At 39.1% G+C, this 23,089-nt stretch overlaps 1 protein-coding gene across 3 annotated transcripts in view; it reads left to right on the top strand.

Moving 5' to 3' along the window:
* LOC150086786 (metabotropic glutamate receptor-like) overlaps positions 1-23,089 on the top strand; it is a 232,702-nt gene that overhangs the window by 192,463 nt on the left and 17,150 nt on the right. For all 3 annotated transcript variants that reach the window (XM_090371576.1, XM_090371578.1, XM_090371577.1), the window contains one exon: positions 8,982-10,470. In XM_090371576.1, coding sequence (XP_090227702.1) covers positions 9,126-10,470 — 1,345 coding nt within the window. In that variant the 5' untranslated portion in view covers positions 8,982-9,125. The remainder of the gene's footprint in view (positions 1-8,981; positions 10,471-23,089) is intronic.

Genomic DNA, 23,089 nt, shown 5'->3' with positions numbered 1-23,089 from the left:
AGAATTTTTTTCTCTATCTCCAATCAAGGGCGAATTTGTCCAGGTCGGTGTCATGATTCTGAGGCTGCTTGAGCATCTGCTGAGGGAGGAACCTGTCCGAGAGATGGAGTCGTGTTTAACTCGGGATTGGCTTTTAGGGCAGCAAGAAGAATCCTCCAGCCATGAAGGTGTTGCATTTATGCCTGTTATCATCTTGACGGTTGCAAGGAGGCGTTGGTTGTCAATTAAGGTGGAAAGCTGTGGAATCCCGAAAGAGTCTGCAACCTGCTTGGTGGGAGGCAGAGCTGGAAGGTTGTGCTTCCTCTTGGCCCACTTTAGAAGTCAGAATCTGCTGCAAAGGTTAGTTTCTTTATTGACTATGCCCCTGAGGCTCAAATTTCAGAAGCATAGAGTAATGGTGGAAGACGGTTGTATCGGCTACTCGCTAACTTTTATTGGTGGAAAGCCAGCTCAAGAGGGCAATTCATGGCGACCAAAGGTATAAAGAACGCCTTGTTGAAATTGCAGTATATAGGGTCCTTTTTAATAATGGTTTCAGTACATTAAAAGATAAGGATATTACCCTAGTCCTTTCAGATATGTTGCTAAAAATTATAAAATACAGGATACTGAATTTAGTTTTATTTATATGGTCCCCACTTCTTCTTTAAATAAAACCCAATGCAATTATGAAGTTATCTGTACCTTAACTTAATTTTCAATTATTTTTCTTTACGACACATAAAGGATAAACCGCGACAAGTGTAGATAATTTTAAACACACACAAAACTCTTAATTTTAACCTAAAAAAGCGTTCTCCATGATCTAGTGGAATCATTCATCACTTCCCACCCCCTCCGACACCCGCCAATGTGTTTTTTTATCAGAACTCTTGTGTTGAAAGAAGAGAGGTGTACCCTTCTTTCCTCGCAAATTAATTCTTCATTTTTACCAGGGGACGTTTTAGCTATTCTTTCAAATAGCTTACTTTTATTCTTCAAGATGAGTAATACAATTACAGGAAAAAGATCCTTCTTATGATTGCATTTAAGAGCTAGAGAGAAAAGGAAACTTTAATAAGACGCGATTTCTACATCAGGATAGATGAGTCTCTCTCTCTCTCTCTCTCTCTCTCTCGAAGAGGAATTTGAACATTAAACCAGGAAGGAATAAATGAAAATGCCAATATATCTCGGCAGATAACGTAAAATTAACTAACTTTTCATTTCAGAAAAAAGAAACAGAGAAATGACGTTGCTTTAGGAATAGTTCCGTTATTTCTAATTTCATCTTACATCGGATAATTTGAAGAAAATGAAATTCCTTTGCGCCTTTTAAGCCAGCGTAATTCTTATAATATATCATCTTGTTCATCAAAGTGCCTTCGGTGAATATTATTGAGCAAGAAAACAGTTTTATGACTTTGATCGAGTCTTTTCAGTTATATTTAACTGAACTGTTACATTTAACAAACCGACTATTAGCAATCGATTAAACGTACTGTTGTCTGTAGTAGTAGTAGTAGTAGTAGTAGTGGCATGTGATGCAAGAAAGCAAGTGTAGGAGCTTATGCAGCATCAGCCACAAAAAAAAAAAAAAAAATCACACCATTCCCTCCAATTGCCTGTCCAGTTCCTCCTTAAAATTATTTAACCTATCAACTTCCACAACGACAGATGGAAGTTTGTTCCAGCAATTAACCACCCGCTGGCTAAAGGCAAATTTCCGCACATCTATTCTACATCTGTCCTTTCTTAATTTGAACTTATGTCCCCGTAGGTTCGTATTCTGAACAAGTGGGAGGATCCCATCAGAATTCAGCGTGCTCAACCCATTCAAGGCCTTATAGACCTCAATCAGATCACCGCGCAGGTGCCTAGTCTCCAGCAGCTGCAATTTGCAGAACTTAAGCCTCTCTTGGTAAGAGGATCCCTTCATTCCCCTCACCAATCGTGTTGCTCTTCTCTGTACACGCTCAAGCAAATCTACATCCTTCCTAAAATGAGGCCTCCAGACCTGTACGCAGTACTCAAGGCGTGGCCTGACCATTGCCTTATGCAGAGGGACAATCACCTCCTTTTCCCTGCTAGCAAAATTCCTATATATCATTGACAAAACCCCATGACCTGCCCTAGCAGCCTGTCTACATTGCTCAGAAAACTTCATATCTGACTGCACAATTACTCCCAGGTCTTTTTCATTTTCTACCACCTTAAGTGTAGTACCACACAGTTGGTACGTTTCTCTGGGGTTACTTCTACCCATATGCAGTACTTTGCATTTGTCAAGGTTAAACTTCAGTTGCCACTTCTTAGCCCATCTGCCCAAATTATCTAGATCCTGTTGCAGTAGCACACTGCCATTACTGTCATTAACAACCCTGCCAACCTTCGTGTCATCTGCAAACTTCGACATTAAGCCTGATATACCTTCATCAATATCATTAATAAATATATAAAACAACAGTGGACCTAACACTGAACCCTGTGGGACTCCACTAGGAAAAATTGGTCGACGAAGAGCAGCACCCATTGATTACCACCCTCTGTCTTCTCCCACTTAACCATCCTTTTATCCATTGTAGCAACTTACCCTTAATACCATTCTGCTCCAATTTGTACAGTAGTCTGCTTACTAATTAACTATTATCTGCCTTCTCTCGATAAATTCCACAATAAATAATGAAAAATTTGTATTTTTCGAAAAATATGCATCGGTTACCATAACTTTATAAATATTAAAGCTTCATTTTATCAACTGTTTATAAAAATGCAAAGTTCGATTAATAACTGCAACGCATGCGCACAACTGATTTCCGTTGTCTCGATAGTTAAATGGCTCTGGATAGATAAATTCTATTAAAAACTGATTTATAAGTGCTGCTAAAGAGTCATTACCCTCCTAATAGTGATAGATACGCACTTTTGACAAATTTCAAGTCGATATAGTTATTCCATCAAGAGAAATAATCAGTTCGCGTGTAGATGTGGTGTAATGGCATTTTTGTATATGAAGTTGATCTCCAATTCTTTCTCTTTGGGCCCGAGGGTTCTACAATCTTATTTTGGATTCGAAAATTGCTTTAAAGCTACTAAGTCATCGAGTATTAATGGAAAAACATGCTACATCCACGCGCCTTTTCTTTAATGCAACAAAAAAGGTATTTTAAAGATAATAACTTCTCAAATAACATGCAATGATTGTTCGGATCGGCCACACCCTCTTGTAATCTTCGTGGACATCTGTTTTGTTGCAAGAAAATAACTCGAAATCAGTCACGAAATCTTTCTCTCTCGGACTTGTCAATAAACATAGGAGGGTTGGTAAAAATGGGAAATTCGCATCTGTCGAAATGGTAAACTTTCTCCGTGTCTTACAGTAGAAACACAAATGGTTGATAGACGAGGAATGCAGGAAAGAGTAATCGACTGTCAATCATTCGCTTGTCTCGCGAGATCTTTGCTCTATTATTTGCTAACATATGTTTTATCGGAATTAAAAAAAAAGTAGAAGTGAAGGAAAAGATATACACTGTGCTGCCACTTTATTAGGTACACCTACCTCGTAGCGTGTTGCGCCTCCTTTAGCCTTCAAAACAACCTGAATTCGTCTAGGCATTGATTGAACAAGATGCTGAAAACGTTGTGCAGGAATGGAGTACCATGCAGACATGAGTGTGTCACGAAGTTCCTTGAGATTCGACGGCGTAGTAGGCCTGCAGCGAACAGCCCTTTCCAGCTCATCTCAAAGATGTTCAATAGGAGATCCGTGGATTGAGCGGGCCACTGCAGCAAAGAAAAGTCATTGTCATGTTCCTGGAACCATTCCATAGTGATTCGGGCTTTGTGCACCAGCGCATTATCCTGCTGGAAGTAGCAATCTGACTGAGGATAAACTGTCAACATGAACGGATGCACTTGGTCAGCAACGATGTTTAGGTATGATGTGGCATTCAGAGAGGAATCTATGGGTATCAATGGGCCCAATGTGTGCCAAGAAAACATTCTCACACCATAACACTGCCCCCACCACCTTGCACGGTAGTCGTCAGGCATGATGGGTCCATGGATTCATGTTGTTTTCGCCAAATTCTCAGCCTTTCATCGACATGATGCGCCAAGAACTTCGACTCGCCAGACCAAGCAACTGTTTTCCAATCCTCGATAGTACAGTGCTGGTGTTCTGCCCACAGGAGGCGTGCTCTCTTGTCCTTCATTGATAACAAAGGTACGCGATGTGGCCGTCGGCTGGTGTGACCCATTCGTGACAAAGTGCGACTAGTGGTCCGTTGAGATATTTTGTTCTGCGCAGCAAGGTTGTATTCTGACGTGATGTGCGACCCGTCTGTTTGCTTGCGCAATTTTAGCCATCCTCCTCTGACCTCTCTCATCAACAAGCGACTTTCTTCCACAGGAGTGCCGTCGAGAGGATGTTTTCTGTTCGATGCACCATTCTCGATATACCCTAGAAACTGTGGTGCGTGAAAAGTTCAGGAGAACTGCCGTTTCAGAAATGCTTTGTCTAGCACGCCTTGCACCTACTACCATACCACGTTCGAAGTTCGTCAGATCACTCCTTTTCCCCATCCTTGCTGCGGTTTGTACGCTTAACAGGTACTAGAAAGGTTGTTTTGCTGCATTTATATCCACAACTGTGGTCACGTGACTCGCAACGTTGTGGGACAAACCATTTGTGTGCACAGCAGGGGTGTACCTAATAAAGTGGCAGCACAGTGTATGTTGCGCGTTGACTGGCATGTAAACTATTTTCTAAACTAATGCACTTTTTCTCAACTGTTCCTTAACTTTTGTTCTCTAGTGTACGTTTCTTCATTACTGGACAAGTCTTCTGTCCCGTTTCTTTTTGCTATAAGATCTCACTACCACGTTTATTATTTTATCTTCTTTCAATTAAATATTTTATCTTCTTTCAATTAAATATTTTGAATATTTTTATGTTGATCATCATCCAGTAATTCAGTCTCGTTCGATGAGCTGTCTCCACCTTTGTCTTTTCCATTTCGTTCAGTCTTCTCTTGCTCACCCATCATTCTATTTCTTGGGATACGTTTACTTTTATGTGGTAGTAGCTTCATCTAACTGCAGCCGTGTTTGCTGCCATTGACCTGTTTAGGTTCCTCCACCACCAAAACTCGGATTACCAGCCTACCTACTGGTAACCAGATATGTAGGCCCTGTCTTCATAGCATTTTGAAGGGGAGGCCCTACATATCCTTCCTTCTCTCGTCTGCACCTGACCTACATTACCGCTGGGGTTGAAACCCAACCTTCCTCTAAGTTGCTCAGGTTACATCTATATTGATAGCTTTGATGAGTAACTAGGAGCCGTCTAGGTTTTAGAATTGCTTCTAAAATTAGTAGAGCATTGCCAGTAACGTTGAAATACTTTTCCAAGATACGTATTAATGCAATAATACTGACATGGTTATATGGTGCTTTCACATCGAAGAAGACGGCATCAAGTTGCACTTGGCAACGGAGGGTTCTTTGTATTATTGTCAGTGTGTCAAGCAAGTTTGTACTAGTAGACCTGCCTTTGATTATAGTATGGAGGTCTGTGGTTGAAGCTGTACTCTGTTAGTACAGGGTGAATGATCTTCTGAAAGGGTTTCAGGAATCGAAAGCTGATGGCGATGGACCTGTAGTCCTTTGGTCCCTTCGGATGCTTACATTTTGGTACTGGGTGCACAAAGTAGGTGTTCCAGATTTCTGGGGGATCCGCGCTGGTGACGATTTGATTAAAAATAAGCACCAGGATATTAACAATATAGACACTGCATAGTTGCAGAATGAAGAGCGGAAACCCGTCCAGACCTAGCTGACTTTAGCTGTAGCTTCTTTATGATCTCGATCAGTTGGTCTTTCGAGATGGGGAAATTAGTGAATACTGGTTTGCTGGTGGATCTTACCACTCGAAAGACGAACTGATTATGCTGCTCGAAGGCCAATTTTGCCCATTCCATGAACGCCTTTTTATCTATTGTAGACTGTTGATTATTAGGCCTTCTCCATTGTCAGTAGGTCTTCGGCTTGCGGTGAAAAGCAAGTCTGATGTCAGAATTGAACCATGAGGACATTCTCAATGTGATCCGAACTACTTTTGATGTCCCTGCCAGCGCTTCTTGTCTGAGTTCTTCAGCTCAGACAAGAAAAGATTGTTCTTGTCGTTTAGACAAATGGAAGTGGTAACAGTGGCCCGTTGAATAGATATTATCACAGAAATTTCACTGCCTGCTGCTTAACTGAGCGCTGTTGTATTAGCTGCCGTAGCAGTGAAGTTGTAAACATTCATCCCGAGAAAGACGCATCATTTTCGAAAACACCAAGCGTATCTTTACTCAAAAATGCGTCATCTATGGAGACAAGCATGCGCACACACGCCAGTCTTATTTACTTTAGTATCCTAGCAACTGAACAACTTTTATTTTGCTGCATTTGCTTCGATTTTTCGGTATTGTTTCTTTGCCCGGGGAATAGCGACACGAATGCAGAGAAAGACACTGTTAAAGAAATCCCCGGTCAGTTCAAAGTGAGGTGCTCTCAACAGTCGCGTGGCCTATTTGTGGCGTTTCCCAAGAGTGCGTCGAGCTGTCTGTCAAACGTCTATCCCCAATACAAAAGAAATAAAAGGCACGCTCAGTGCACTGTATTGAATTCGAGTGTCCTGTTCATTGCTTCCCCCTCCCCCTGGCCCTTCCAAATTTCTTCTAACGAACTGACACTTTCCCCGGCCCAACTGTGATTAGAAGCAATCATCTTATCTTCTTTCAATAGAAAGCCGACGATGGTCTGTTATTTACCGATGTTGTCTTAAAAATAATCAAATTAATTGTACAATGGCAAGAATGGCTCATTTTACCAATAAAATATGGAGTTTGTGTGCTTGGTAATTGCACGCTACCGAGAGGCTGTATTTATTACATTGTCAACTATACGGGGTTTCGAAAGAGGAGAATTTGATCCCCGCAATGTGATACTTTTATTGGCTTTCTTGTCATTCCTCCTCCTCCTTGTTGTTGTTATTATTATTATTAAAGGGAAAAATGGTATCGTTAACATTAGCAAACTGCTTTCAGAAACGTGAGCCATGGATTACTTGATATGCACCCCCTGATGAGCACAGAAAAAAATCTATTTGATGGTGAGTGTGTTCAGTCTGCTTGGCTGGAGTCAAAGAACTTGCGAAACTGGTAGGGTCATGTTTCTGGGTTCATTTTCCCCCGGATATTCCTAAATTTAATATACTAATCAAAAACTTAATGAGGTGTTATCCTCGTGATGTTTTTAATTTTTTTTTTTTCTGGCAGGACGTGCTTTATATTTGATATCCGAGTGTTCACCAGTACGTAGGGGAGGGGAGGGGGGGAGAAGGATGGAGGCTTAGCCTACACTTGCCGTTTTGTCTATATCGTTACCATGACAACTCGTGCGATTTCCAGGATAGTTTCAGTACCTCTTAGTGACCAGTGTTATAGAATGTTGAAGATCCAATGCTCAACTTCGCATCTGTATAAGTATGCAATGCAGGGCACGTGGTTATAACCCCTAACCCCCCTATTATAAGGAAAAGTTCAAGGTCAGGAATTTTTTTTCTGTAACTAACACTAGTAAAGCTAAACTTTGGCCTTTTAACACGATTGCAAACAATAAGCTGTACAACTAATGATGCACAAGATGAGAATCCATCTTGAGCACAATACCTATGAGAATACCAATGATCCCATCTGTCCTATCAGAGCTAATTCAGACTGTAATATCGTACAAGATTCTCGAATATGTTCAAACAAAGTAGAGAATCTTCATATTGAGGATTGGACCATCCATTCCAGGTGATAATAGCTAAACTTCATGAATACCTCAACCTCAATAACTCCAGAAGTAGTAGAAAACTTGGCGAATGCGTAACTTTTACTATACTAATCGAGTTCAAGACGATCCAGGTGAGCAAATCAGCATCCCACACAACTATCGTGTATACCTACATCCCCATTCCCCGATCACACAAGTAGATTCAAGGTATGAATTCTTGGCACATTGGCAGCCGACCTATCCTTCAGCACTCTTAAATCATTATAGGCTAATGAGGATCTTATTACGATCACGAAGACATTTAGTTTGGATTCAGCAGATCATGCCATCTACTAGAGGAAAACAGATGTTTGATCTTCATCTTCTGGGAAACTTTATAAATACCATCAAAAGACTTCCCAACAAACCTACCATAGACTCGAATGGTTTTCCTTCATAATCAAGGTGGGTAGCACCTTCATCGTGGAATTCCTCTAATACTTTTTAAAGAGTTGCTGAAATCTGGGACGATCCCTGCCAGATCAAAACTGCACAAAATACGAAAGCTTAAAGAGTCCAAGGGATTCAGAGCTGTTTCAATTGGTCTGTTCTCTACTTAAGGGCTTTGAAATGACTGTCCTAACTAAGAGCACTTATCGATCAGTTCTTCCACAGCCCCAAACATCTTCATCTAAACGACACCCTATTTAAATTATAAACAGATCTTAACAGCAACCTCAACCCGACGTAATCTTTTTTTGGATGTCTTCTGTACATATGATAAGCTCACGATCTCTGCTCTCATTCATATTCTGGAAAACTGCTTTGGAATTAACTGGAATCCTCTTTCAAATTATCAATGTAATTTTGACCACTGTAATAAGTGAATATATATATTAATAACAATAATGAAATCTTTATTCAATCCTAAGTTTTGCATAGAGTGAGAATCAAATGCTAAATCGCAATTCTCTTAAAGTATTATAAAACGTAGGCAAGAGGATGACATTTTCATCTTTAATAAGCGATTCTAATAATTCCCACCTTACTCTACATGAAGGTTTCTAAAGTTCTTGATCTTTTGTAATCTTTATACATTGACTTCTTAACAAGTCATCGTTTTGAAATATGTTAATTTAAAAAACAATGTCCACTGAAGTAACGCAGCCTCTAATACTTTTCTCCTCTTCCAGGACCTACCATGTGCTGTGAGAGGATCGTCAAAAGACTACAACTACTACTACCCGGATGTTAACAACAAAGTACTTAATTAACCAGTCCATCCCATCCGCTTACGATGTGACCAATCGACGCGTATTAGCGGAAAAAGAGGAACCATGAAGGCCAAAAAATTGCTCTCCACCCTGTTCATTTCCTGCACGGCGATCTGGATGACCATGGTGTACCACGAAACGCGGGGTATGAAAGTGCACGTGCCAGGGGACATCGTGTTCGGCGGTCTCTTCCCGATCCACCAGAAAGGGAGCAAGACCAGATGCGGCGAGATCAACAAGGACAGAGGGATCCAGCGACTGGAAGCGATGCTCTTTGCGATTGACAAGATCAACCACGACCCGCTACTTCTGGAGGGTATCAAGATCGGCGCCATGATCCTAGACACTTGCTCCAGTGACAGCTACGCCCTCAACCAATCGCTGGAATTCATCAGGGCGTCCATCAACACTGTGGACGCCACGGCGTTTGAATGTCTCGATGGGACGGTGCCGAAAATGAAGTTCAACACCAAAGCCATCACGGGGGTGATCGGGGGATCGTATAGCGAGGTGTCTCTGCAAGTGGCCAACCTTCTTCGTCTCTTCCGAATCCCTCAGGTCAGTCCGGCTTCCACAGGGACCTCGCTGAGCGACAAATCGCGATACGACTTTTTCGCCCGGACCGTCCCGTCGGATACCTTCCAAGCGATCGCCCTGGTCGACGTCGTGCAGAAGTTTAATTGGTCGTACGTCTCGCTGATATCGTCCGAAGGACAGTACGGCGACTCCGGTATGACGGCGTTCCAGAGGGAGGCGCGGGCTCGGAACATCTGCATCGCTATCAACGACAAGGTCCCGCACTCGTGCACCAGGGAGATGTTCGACCAGATCTACCACAACCTGCACACCAAACACAACGCCAAAGGCGTGGTGCTGTTCACGAGAGCCGAGGATGCACGCGGCATCCTAGAGGCGGCGAAGCGGGCCGGAACCAACAACCCGTTTGCGTGGATTGCTAGCGACGGCTGGGGAAAGCAGGACCAGATAGTCGCGGGGTTGGAGGAAGTGGCCGAAGGGGCGATAACGGTGGAATTGTATTCGAAAGAAATAGGAGAGTTTGACTTGTACATGAAGAACTTAACTGCCTACAACAACGTCAGGAACCCCTGGTTTGAAGAGTACTGGGAAAGTGTTTTCTCGTGCAAACTTCCCCACAACGTAGATAAAAACAGCAACAACTCGGTGCCTATTTGTTCCCCCAATCTTCGGCTGCACGAATCGGTGGGTTACAAGCAGGAGTCGAAGGTGCAGTTTGTGGTAGACGCTGTGTATTCTCTAGCGCAGGCGCTGCACAACGTATGGAAGGACATCTGTGAACAGCGGAGCGTACTAAAATATTGCGAGGAAATGAGAGATCTGGACGGCGGGGTGTTGTACAAGAACTATTTGCTCAACGTTTCTTTCAGAGGTAAGTTTCAAAGAAGGATTTGTCGCAATTCCACTAACGTCCCCACCCCCACTTTTTTTTCTCTGTTGTGAACTTACGATGTCGTAACAATAAAGAGGCCATCAGACGACAACTGCTTCGCCAGAAACGATTTTTCGTTTGGCATTTCGCGCAATATTTCTGCTCGCTATTGAACGTAATACAGATGCAATAATCGCTCCTAAAAAAAAAAAAAAGGTTATTCCGCGTTACAATCTCTGTATTTGACTGGTGTATTATAAATCTTGTTGGCATGTTGATGGTGTCTGCGAAAGTGTCGGACATCTCATAACAGCGTCGAATGTCGATGTAATAAATTACGACCGAAAACAGCTCGTAGAAGAAGAGGCGGTTAATCTTACAAAATGTACTGCCCTTCCACTTCTAAGTACAGCTGCGATCGCAATAATTTCTTATTTAAAAAAATCGGTTTAAAAAAATGTAAAACAAGCAGCCGAAGGGAAATTGACTTTTTTTTTTTAAAGCAGAACGCTTTAAGCTCGTGTTTGATTGTTAGAGAAATCGCTTGCTTATATATGTACTGACTTTCGTCTGCTGTTAAAAATTTTGCTTGTTGTTAAAAATGCATAAAGACGTATTAGATTTTAAATATCTTTTCTTCTTTATGAATTTTCCTTGCTTTTTCCCCATCACTTTTTATCATCTTCTTGCTCTATTCTGTATTTATTTCTCTTTATCTGCGCTGTTGACTTGGGCAGTCCAGCGTTATTCGTTTCAATAATGATAATGGATGAGCATGGTAATAATACGCTAATAGCAGGACACGTTGCTACTGTACTAGCCAGCAGTGTATAATTTCCTGCTCTTGGTAAGCTTCCGTTACCTGATCTCTTATTAACAGAGGGAGGTTGGTGACGGCTTTAACAAGGTACCTGGCATTTCTGTGCATCTGCAATCCAGAAATTAGGTCTCTTTAAGGGGAATCAATCCAACAGTTCGGGCTTAGCTTGGATGGTAATCAATGACTCCTTGAAGGCTGCTTTTCAATAAGAGATATCGGTACAGCAATCATGCAATTTCATTTGATAAAAAAAATGGTTTGAATATATTAAAATATTAATCGAGAATAAATTTTTATATTACCGGCACATAAGATTCACTTCTAAAGACAGATGGCTACACCATGCACATCTAGAATTCTCTGGAGCTCTTTTAGGCGAAGTTATTCGCATTTTCATGGGTTCTCATCCAAAATGATCACCCTCTGTCATGCAAATAAAGTTAAGAACTACTCTGTGGTTTCTTAGAACAGACTCGTTGGTAAATGACTTCCTACAAAGGAGTTGTCAAACTTTGCTCAAAAGCCACTTGGAAGCCAAGTGGAAGAGCTCAATATTCCACTAACTTCTAACGATCTCTGGTCTTCAGTAAACCTTCAGTCCGACCTGTCTAAGCAAGATCGCTTAAATTCTTTTACTGATGATATAATCTTCGTTTCTCTCATTTCACAGCTGGAAATAAATGTGGTCGATCGATACCCATAATTAACATCGAACTCAATAACACATCGCTAAAAAAAAAGAAAAGAAACTCGCTTCATTCTTTAATCCGTCTTTCCTTTTATCAGCCACATATTTCAAAGAATCTCGGTTTAATATTTGTGCCACAGGAATTAATTACCCTCTTTGTTGTGCCAACCATCTTCGGTTCCCTAGTGTATCTCTTTAGAATGATTAATAGGTACCATGTCGATTTTTTTTAAATCTCCATCCAATTTTATTAATGAAGTTTTACTAAAGACAGATCACGCGCGATGAACTGATAATTAGTGCGAATTCTGTATTAGTATGTCTTTCCAATTATCTATTTTATCTTTTTCTATATTCCACTTTATCTTTCTTCGCCTAAATATTAGAGCTCATTTCTCTCTTAATCGATAATTTAGCTATTAAATAAACAAATATTAAATATTTAAACTACGCAGAAGCGAATTTCTAGTAGCCACCACCAAGGGGAAAACACGCTCCAAATCAAATGTAGTTGATGAGACATTTTTCGTCATTAGGTTATGACCGCCACCACTAGGAGGCGGTCATAACCTAATGACCGCCTCCTAGTGGTGACTTCTTGAACTACAATTTTTCTCTTTATTCTCTTCTGCGTAGTGCAAATATAAAATCTAACTATCGTCCCTTGCTCTTTCTTCCCTGGAAGGCAGCGTTTTCCGGATGCAATTTTGATATTAATTTTGACTGTCCAGTTGGCTGCCATCAGGAAACTGGCAAAAGATTAACTACGTGCGTAGTTATCGCTAATGCACCCCAGAAAATTTAATGTTGCCGTCTACAACAGCATGGACAATTTCCAGCGAGTTGACCTTTTAATCCAGACCCGGTTTGATATTGTAGAGGCAGTGTCTGTCTGAAATTAAACTGCACCGTATATTCGGCCTTAATTTCAATTTGACGCAACTGGGTGGTTCTGTCAACTGTTAAGTAGTTTAGTTAATTTAGATATTTGGACAGAAAGCAGTTGCTCACTTGATCAGCGTTCCTCCCTCTTCGTTGTACAACGCAGTTTGGTGTTATCTATTGTTGATCTATGAGAATTGCGCTAACTGTAGTATTCGTTGAAATGTCGATAAAGTTCGTTTTTATTCGGTCCTATAATAATTGGTTGAAATACTCGAGAAAAAAAACTTCTCAAAATATGTCTGAAGTTGGAAGAAAAATAAAAGTTTAAAAAAAAAATCGTTTTTCCAAGTTTATGTCGAAACTTGGAACATCGTCTGCTTTCTGGAAAAGTCGTCTGCTTTCATTGTTAAAAAACTAAAATTTTTGTAAATTTCCTGCGCGTGTCTTGAGCACGAGAAATAATTTCAACAATTAACAAAAATAACAAAAATCTTTTTTCCAAGTTTGTGTCGAAGCTTGGAACAGTCGTCTGCTTTCATTGTTTAAAACTAAAAAAAAAAAAAAAATTGTCAATTTCCTGCGCATGTTTCGAGCACGCCAAGTAGAAAAATTGACATTTCTGCTGCTCTCATCCGAAATAGGGTTATAAAAGCAAACAAAAGTTAAAAAAATTACAAATATAAAACTTTTTCGCCGATATCATTGAAGTCTAACCGACAAAGCTCTTCAGACGACTGCGCGGTTTGAAGTATCTAACTCTTTATTAACTCGATGGACACAACTTTCGATTATATGCCAGAGATGCCGAAACGTGGGCTTTCCATCTTTCACAGTCGTAATTGTAGGGGAAACCAGAAGCCACAGACTTTAATGATTGTCGAACGTGCAAAGATACGGCACGTCTAGTGGCTAGAGAATTACGTCCCACTTGACGTTAGTTCTCGATGAGCATCCCTCCTCCCCCTCCCCCCCCCCCCACCTGCGTGCATAGCAACGTCCTGTAATACGGAACAAATCTTTCTCAAACACTCATAAAGATCGAGAGAGATAAGGCAGGCCAGTTCCCTCCCTTTACATCTATTTGCCCCATCTGTTAATTCCTGTCGTGACTTGGCGATTCAGGCAACGTTTTCGAGGGCTTTTTACAAGAGCGAAAAACTTCGACGAACAAATAACGTCAGTCGTGTTTGTGATTAGTTTCCATTGAAACGAAAAGTCACTAATTTTAGAGCGAAAAACATTTTTCTTTTAACACCTTATTACTCTCTGCACTCAGTCTGCAAGTGGTGAACGTAAAAGTTAAATTTAGAAAATTATTTTTGACAGGCAGAACCACATTTCTCAACAATTCGTATGGAGTCAACGAGAGCGCATGCGCTGTTGTCAGTTAAAAAATGTTTATTTCATTCAACAATTATGAACGTGCTGCACGCGCCTACGTCATAATGAAATAGTCTTATGGCGCATTTAACAATGAAAATACGATTTTTATTTCGTCTGCGTGTTTGCGCTACTCTTTCTTTTCCTTTTTTTTTTTTTTTTTTTTAAATAATTTCTGTTAATACTTCCTTCAAGATTGGAAATAGAGAAGGAATTGGATATGGATCGTTTTCCTTCAGAATTTATAAGATTTATTTTCTTAATGGTACTAAAAGAAGCTAGCTTAGTTTACTCAACATTAAATAATCATCACTGGCTGTCCTTAAGTAATTAATTTCCAATTTTATAGCTGGCATTTATCGTCCCAGACGTTTGCTGGATTTTTCACAACCACCTGATTAGCCTTGTTGTCCTATTTTTTTTTTTTATGTCAAGTCTTTGATGTCAGTTGTCCTAGTCTTGCGCAATTCTTTCGGGTTGATTAATCGCAAACTGGCAAACAATCACTGTGCTCGTCGAAGGAAAGAAAGAAAAGTGTAAAAAAATAAAAAAAAGGTGCTAAGAACATCCCCTGGAGACATGAACCGTCACTGATCGCTTGTCTACTGGCAATAAGATCTCTTTATTTGCTTTTTTATCTGAAAATTGCAGCGGAGGCACCATGCTCCTTAAAAGTTTTACCAAGCGTCGAAAATAGATTCTCTTTTTTGTTCCAAATCCCACCCCAACGTGTCCTATCTTTTGTTCATCTCACCGGCTCATGAAATCGTCTTCTACAAGCTCCAATCATTCTTTCATTCATTCATTCTGTTGCACGCATCCACAAGAAGACTTAACATTTATTATTTGTAGGTCATTATAAATTTCCGATGCAATCTTTTCCTCCAGAAAATAAAAATGGAAGTTCCTTGTTATTCAGCAACGCTGACGTTTAAAGAAATTGATTAATACCAACAAGAAGAGCCAATAGATTATTCACCACTCTCCTCTTTAACTCATCCTGCTATGTGCAATATTTATCAACTCGCAAAGGATGCGCATGCGTCTTTAAAATTTGAATTCCAAGGGGACCATCAATCAGCATATCTGAGTCTAATATTTTGGTAAACATTATATTTAATTCCTCCCTATCTAGAGATTCCAGAGGAGAAAGGGTCTTAAGCTAAAGGACAATTTCATTTTATATCCATTCATATATCTAAATGTGTTTCTATTAATTTGCCTACTCCCTGTATTAATCCCACGATTATATTTAACGCTTCCAATAGATCTGTATCCTCCAATCATTCCGCTGTCTACATCTCAAAAGGGACATTGTGGTCTGTTACCATGGCAACAGGTTTAAAGCGAGGTCCTTCCATCGGGATGGGCTTCATCTGTTATAATTGAATAGCGCTTATCTCCGAACTCTTGATACATCTTTATCATCTCCAGTAACAGCTCTTCAAACTTAACAGCATTCTCTTTCACGTTGGATGTCTGGAATGTATAAAATTTGCTGCAAGCAGCGCCACATAGCTGTACATTTAAGTACTAGGCCTATGTTTAGGTGTAATCGTACTGGACATTTCTGAATGTAAAGGGACGTTATTACCATCTATAAATCTAAAGCCGTTCTGCTTCAATAGCGCGTTTTATTGTGGGGTGGGCGGTCTTTATTGCTTGGAGGAAGTCTCCTTCGCTATCCCCTAAAAGGAGAAAACAGCTGGCGTAGAAGGCCCTATTTAAGATCCAGAGAAATCCATGGATTATATTGTTTGAAAATTTTCCATAGGGTTTGAAGGCATTGCAAACTTCTGGGTTTCGTTGTTGAGGAATATCTGAATTCACCCCTTTCTCCATAATAACTGACACCCATTTATATTCATGACTCGGCTTTGGACGTCTCTATTTCTGTCTTCCTCATTATCAGAAGCCGTAGAAGGAAGAAAAAAAGATTCAACCTCCCTCAAGTTTCTTGGTAAGCGCTGATACAGATGATGGAGTAATGCATCATTTCTGGTAACATATGCAGCCTTCGTTGGAGAGTAAACACGGGGTGATTAACATGTATAGTAACGCAAGGTACCTTCCATAACGCCTTCACTAACACAACGTGGCAGGAGTTGTTATGGATAATAAATTCCATCTTACCTTCTCTCTCTTTTGCCATAAATCCCTCGTAAGCGTGCGTTCATGTTCTCGGAGTATTTTAATTTACGAACAATTAAACCAGTGAGGAGAAGAGTGTAGTGTTAACCATCCGTTATAGATTAATCTCACGAGGTTCCACTGGACATCTCATTAGAACTTTATGACGGATTATGGTAATTGAAAACAAACCATTATAAAAGCCAGTGGTTAGCTTTGCTTGGGCGAACTTTGTTTCAACTCATTTACTGAAGGAACTCTTTTTTTTATGAGCTCTAACTTTGTTTTTTTGAAGGCAGTGTCAAAAAATCTTTATTTAAACGCCTTTCTAAAGTTTTTCCACCTTTCATTTTTAATTTATTAGCGAAGAAAATTAAGTTCTAACAATTTTTACCTCGGAAATGAGTTTCACCTTAAAAATAGGATATGACGTAACTTTACGTCATATCTGGTGATTTATGAAGTATTGTTGGAAATTAGCTATCACGTGTTTGTGACGTCACATTATGATAATTTAATGAAGGCGTATAAAGTCTGTTATACAATCAAAATCGTTTATTTTTTTAATAAACTAATACTGTCTGTTGTGTACACTATTGACCAAATAATTTGTCGCTGCCTTTACAGATTGTGCAGAATCCACTTGGGATATATTTTTTTTTTTCTTTTATACAGAGGAAGAGTATTTTTTGAGTTTTTTTAGACAACTTTTAAAGCCAAATTAAAATAACTCTTCACACAGACGTCTGTAAGTGTATATTCGGTTCTTGCGTTATGTTTGTATGGCGCCATGATGGCAAACCTTTCGTGGTGGGCAGTAATTTCTTTACTAATGTACTGGAAAGTAGCCACAACACATCGTTTCGAGACTCGCAAGTTGCAGCCCTTACTCCCCCTGACAATGTACTATCATGATTTGCTTTTACTGAAATAGATTGCTAGAAGAGGGAGAGTTAAGTTTCTTCGCATAAAATATTCATATTTTCGTACAATCTTTATAGGCATTTAAAATCGCTGCACGGTGCAGATTTTTGCAGCGTTAAGTGTGCGATTTTGAATTTATCTTGTACGTACCAGCTGCGCAATTTCGGTAGTGCCTCGATAAATTACCCTCTTTCGATCAGGTACCTCCCCCTCCCAACATGTTCAGTTAAAATATTTTCATCGATTTATTTATTTGGGGGGGGGGGGGGATTGTTAAATAATAAACTCAATACTATAGTGAATATTTAAAACTCTGTTGTTCCATCATTAACAATAATATAAAAAAAAAAAAAATTTCGCTGTGTCCGTCTGTCCGTCTTTTTGTTAAGCTCTTTATTGTTGCAAGTAGGTCACATCTTGAATTTTTTATTATATATTTGTAAATTATTTTTCTTTCTCTTAATTCTCTACCTTCATCTTAAAATAAAATCTTTTGAAAATGTTTCCATAAATAGCATTTAGACATGCCCAAAAATAAATCGTAATCGCGGTAACTATGAATTCCTGTGAGATGTCGCTATCGTTAAATTTTTCTTGAAGGAAACATCCTAACGTAACTAAATGTGTTAAAGTACCACTTTTAATGGTCATGTCCTGGATTATTTATAAATTAGACACTACATGACTTCCAGAAGCCGTTAAAATGCACCCCGCGTGCAAACTCTATTAGTAAGGAAACGATCTTGGGATGTTAGCCACATAATCTACGCATTTCCTGAGTTTAGCGTTCACCAGATGGGTCGCAGATGGGCTGGACATTATCTCCGGCATTTATATTGCAAGCAGAACCAGCGTGAAGGGATTATTTATTGTATAACCCCTTTGCCTTTCCTCCCTGCCTCTGTCCATCTGTTTTTGAAGATTTGCTTCCAGCAGCAATTTAGAAATGTTGCCTTTGTTCACCTTAATGTTAATGGATTCAACCAGAAAACTCTTGTGTGGGCGATAGGGTACATTCCATCTGTGGTTATCATTTACAGTGGCAGCTGTTACATTGCGTATAACAATACTGCTTTGTTAAGACGTGACCAAAGAATTTCTTTAATGTATATGCACAGAATTGTGCATAAATTGGTTTACTTTAATATAGATTCATCTTTAAGAATACAGTTGGTATTTATTAGTTGGTAGATAATGGTAAACTGAAAATTGTGTACGGTATTTTAATGACAAACCGACCTTCTGAACGCTCCTACTAAAACGCCCATTTTCGATGAAGATTAATAAATCGCATTAGACCACGAACATTTTGCACCCTTAAAAATCTTTTTTATAGCTTCATTAAAAGTTTAATATAATAAATTGTATAAAATATTTTAGGTGTCTCAAGTTATAGTTTTAATTTTATAAAATATAACATAAATTAAAATAAATGATATTTATCCAGCTATATCATTATTATTTTAAAAATATTATATATAATTTAAATTTAAATTATATTGGCAAAAAGCTATTTAAAACTTCTAAATTATGTACTTTTGTGTAATGTAAACTCAGTTTAAGAAACTATTATCTACAGCCTGTTATTTTGAATTGTGAATAATAATTTCAAAATTTTCTGAAAATTTTCAAAATTATGGCGAAAAATCTATACACGCAAATGGTGTCAAACTAAAGAATTTTATAGATTTCCGCAATAATATAAATCACAGGAAGAGGAAATATAGTATAGAGACAATGATGCGCATGCGTGATGCTATATTTGATTACTCAGTGACATTTTAAACCTTTGAGAAAATCCAATTGGTATTTTATGAAATAAAATTAATAAATCCCTATCGAGCTGGCTCTCAGTTCTTATGTGAGCTCCTGTTCGTCTTTTAACTGCCTTTCTGTCGCTCTAAAAGAAGAAATTTCTGAAAACGCAACTAACTTTGACCGGCTTCATATTATAAATTGATTTATTAATAAACAAAGTAAGCTGAGGAAGAAATCAAGATAAAATCCACTCTCCTCTTATCTTAGATCTTGGCAGAGATGTTTTCCCTGCCTTTGTTTTTTATGGAAACATTTCTTATGTATGATAATCTGTACATATCAAAGAAAGCTCATAAACTCGTTATGAGTTCTAGGCTAAGTTTTATAACATCTAATAAATTTTGGACGTGTATGCATTCCCAACTTTGCACTTTTATTACTTTGCTGTTATTTGCTCCCACATGTATGCTTGCACTCCAGTTGGGATATGGATTTTCACCAACCCCTCTTTACGCTTCTTCTGCAAACTGAGGAAAACTTCTTTTTCTTTATATCCCAAGAGAGCAAAAAATAAAATAAAATTTATGTGAATCAACATGGTGAATATTGAAAGCACGTTTAAAAAAAAAAAAAAAAAAAAATATATATATATATATTGCCAGCAATGGAAAAATCGTCATAATAATGGGCATGCGCATATCAATCATTTAATAACATGAATTAATCAGTAATTAAAAATATTAACTTAAAATTGAAATAAAGTTCGAATTTCAAATTTTATCCTGAAAACCATCATGATATGATTATAATACAAGGTCTATGAATTTATATTAAAATGTAAATGTATTTACATTTAGTTTTGCAATAAATAAGTCCAAATTTTACCAATTCATGTTGGTTGATAAGAAATTAGGCTAACCTGACCTTATGTTTTTGAGGCCAGTGGGATTTAAACTGTCTATAGTAGTTTGGAAAAAGATAATTTGGAAAAAGGTTAAAGGGATCACCTCATGGTAATCAATGAGTTCAGTCATAAGAGATTATTTATGTCTTAATACTGACAGCACAACAAACTTTGCCTTCGCAACGAATTGCATTGATATTGCACTATTTTCAAGCGGATGACAATTCTTTTTGCAATGTAATTTTGTTTTGAAAGGTTAATCTCCCATTTATTCAAAAGATGAGAGAATGGCTAAATATCAGATTAGCGCTTTGGGGATACAATGAAAGGTTAATGCCAGATTAACCTTTTTCTGAAAGGTTAATCTGCCATTAATATCTGCCAAAGTTATACAGATGGGCTGAGAAGTAGCAGTTGAATTTTAACATTGACAACTGTGTGGTACCACACTCAAGGTGTTGGAGAAAAAGACCTTAAGGTAATGGCACAGTCTAACATGAAGTGCTGTTAACAGTGCAGACAGACTATTAGGACAGTTCATTGCCAGCAGCCACACAGAGGTGATTATTTCATGTATAGAGCAATATGACACACCTTGAGTACTGCATACAGGCGCGGAAGCCTTATTTTAAGAAGAATGTGGATCGGGTGCACGGAAGAGAAACCAAACAAGAACACAGAGGTACTGTTGCCACAAGAGTTCGGTTCTCCAAATTGCAACACTTGGAAACTGGACACTTGGGCGAAAAGCTGATTGAAGCATTTAAGGCTTTAAATGGATTGAGTAATCTTAATGATGATGGTATTGTTGCTCTGCTTCGAACAACTTGCTCAAGGGGACATGAACTCAAATTGAAGAAGGGTGGAGGCAAGATAGATGTATGAAAATTTGTTTTCAACCGGAGTCCAGAGAGTAATTGATTGAAGGAACACACTACTATCTGATGTGGAAGTGGGTAGTTTAAATTAATTTAAGAAAGAATTAGGCATATTATTAGAAGGGAATGGACAGATGAGGTGGATTAAGTTTATTTTTTAGTTGGTGCTGTATACACGTTCTTTCTTGCATCCTTTTCCATTACTAACACCAAGTCGCGAAGACAGCGTCTGTTCGGCCATTTCAGGTAACATCATATCGTATTTATGCCAAGTAATGTGCAGCCAATAAGGCTGCAAGTTAAAGGGGCATAAGTGCAGCTTTATTGGTGGAAAGGGAATATATCATCGTCGACCATTTCGAGAGAGAGCTCGTTATGCAATGTGCAGAATGTTGACCTGGAAGGAATAGCCTGAAGTACATGATGCTTTGCAGTTCTTGTGAGCCAACCTACCAGAGACACGTTCTAAAAATCGGAAACATTCCGAGTACCAGCAGCCGATTCTGAGTACATCTGGTAATCTTACATTAACTCTGCGATTCCTTGCTAATAACGTCATTAGAGGCTATACCGTCACATATATCAGCCATATTGAACATATTTGTCTGCGACGTCAGTCGCAGCAACTTTCTTGATGTTTATCCGTATTATGGGACATTCTACGCCACAAATTAAACTATCAGATTTATCACATAAGGAACAATGACATCCATTTCATTTTTTTCTCCAAACGAAGTACAGTTAATAAATAGTATTAACTATATCTTTCCTTATATCTTATCGCTCACAACCGGAAAAACTTCATCTACTCAACGAGTTGTCCTGGTACTCCACTACTCTCAAACAACTGACATCGCCAAACCGGAAAACAAGTCTAAGGTAAAAAAAGAACTTAGAAAGGGGTGCTTATCGTACTCCTCTGACCTTATGAAGCCGTCCTGAAGTACAAACGGTACATTGATTGAAATCCATCCAATGAAGAACATTCATTTCCTGCAGGCTAACAATCTACAGTTTCTCCCTACATAAATTGCAGTCCCCCACTTTCTTCCCTCAATCATTTCCACCGCTCGAAGTGTCTGTTAGTGAGGGGAGGTCGAATTTAACTGTAGTGCGTGGCTAAGAGGATTTCTGTTATCGTCTTGAAAATTGTACGGAAGCCCAGTCAGACTTCCTCTCTCTCTGCTCAACCAGTGAGCTTTCAGATAGACACGAACTGCGGTGTCTCACGGCGCCCCGACCGATTTGATCTTGACAAGGTGATGACGACTAGTGTCACGTTCGCTTTGTCGCCTGTCTGCATCGGCTCCTGCTGTCCGCCAGGGTTATAATTTCTTGAGGTGGACGACAGAGACACGCCCCACGAAATACTATTAAGTCTCGCGACTTTTGCACTTAACCAAAAAACGTTTCTTCGAGAACCACCACTTTAGACGCATCCGAGGGAGGTTTATCAGAAGTGATCACAGCGCAAAAAACGTCCCTCACCCACACACACAACAGGGATTATGTGTAGTCGCTGGAAACCATAATTTGTGATCGGTCTTTGCTTTTTGACAACTGACGAAGATTTTCCTTGTGATAAATAAAATCTTCGGAGATTTCGGGATGATTTTGTTGCATTATATATGTTCAAAGGTATTTTTAGTTTGTTGTCGATCGACAGAATTGCATTCTGATCTCTTTAAATTGCTGACTCTCTGTAGAAGTTATTTCAACCCTTCGCCAGATGGAATTGAATACAAATTCCATAGATGGGTTTCGCTCTGATTGATTTGTTCCCTAATAGGACCTAAAGAAGAGATAAATGGAGCTTTCTGCTTGGATTTTTCATCACAAATCAAATACCTCAACAACAGAATACGCACTTAATTTACAGACAAAATACAGTGGTGTCTCATGCCCTTAAAGTATTTCCCTGAGGAGAGGCTGTGGATCGCAACCCATGTAAACGCAATCTTTATTGCCAAAGTTAAAAGGACTTTATCTACAGAACTCGATCCGGTTGCCTTGTTTGTTTTTTAATTATTCTCCTGAAGCTTTTTTTGTATAACTTAAATATGAGGCTAGTTTATTTGTTATTTGTGCACAAAGAGTCGAAAGAAGTAGTTCCTCCATGGGAGGTGGAAGAAATAGTAACAATCACCACCCACCTGCGCCCCCGTAATTAAATTGACTCTCAATACAGGGGTATTCAAGAAGGAACATCAATAATCTTGTTTATTGATACGTGCAAGTCTTTATCTAAATTT

This window comes from Mastigoproctus giganteus, chromosome 4 (genome assembly GCF_048544385.1).
Source record: "Mastigoproctus giganteus isolate SK-2022 chromosome 4, ASM4854438v1, whole genome shotgun sequence".
Taxonomy (NCBI): Eukaryota; Metazoa; Arthropoda; class Arachnida; order Uropygi; family Thelyphonidae; genus Mastigoproctus; species Mastigoproctus giganteus.
Note: the sequence above shows the minus strand (reverse complement) of the source record. Positions and strands in the feature narration are given on the sequence as shown.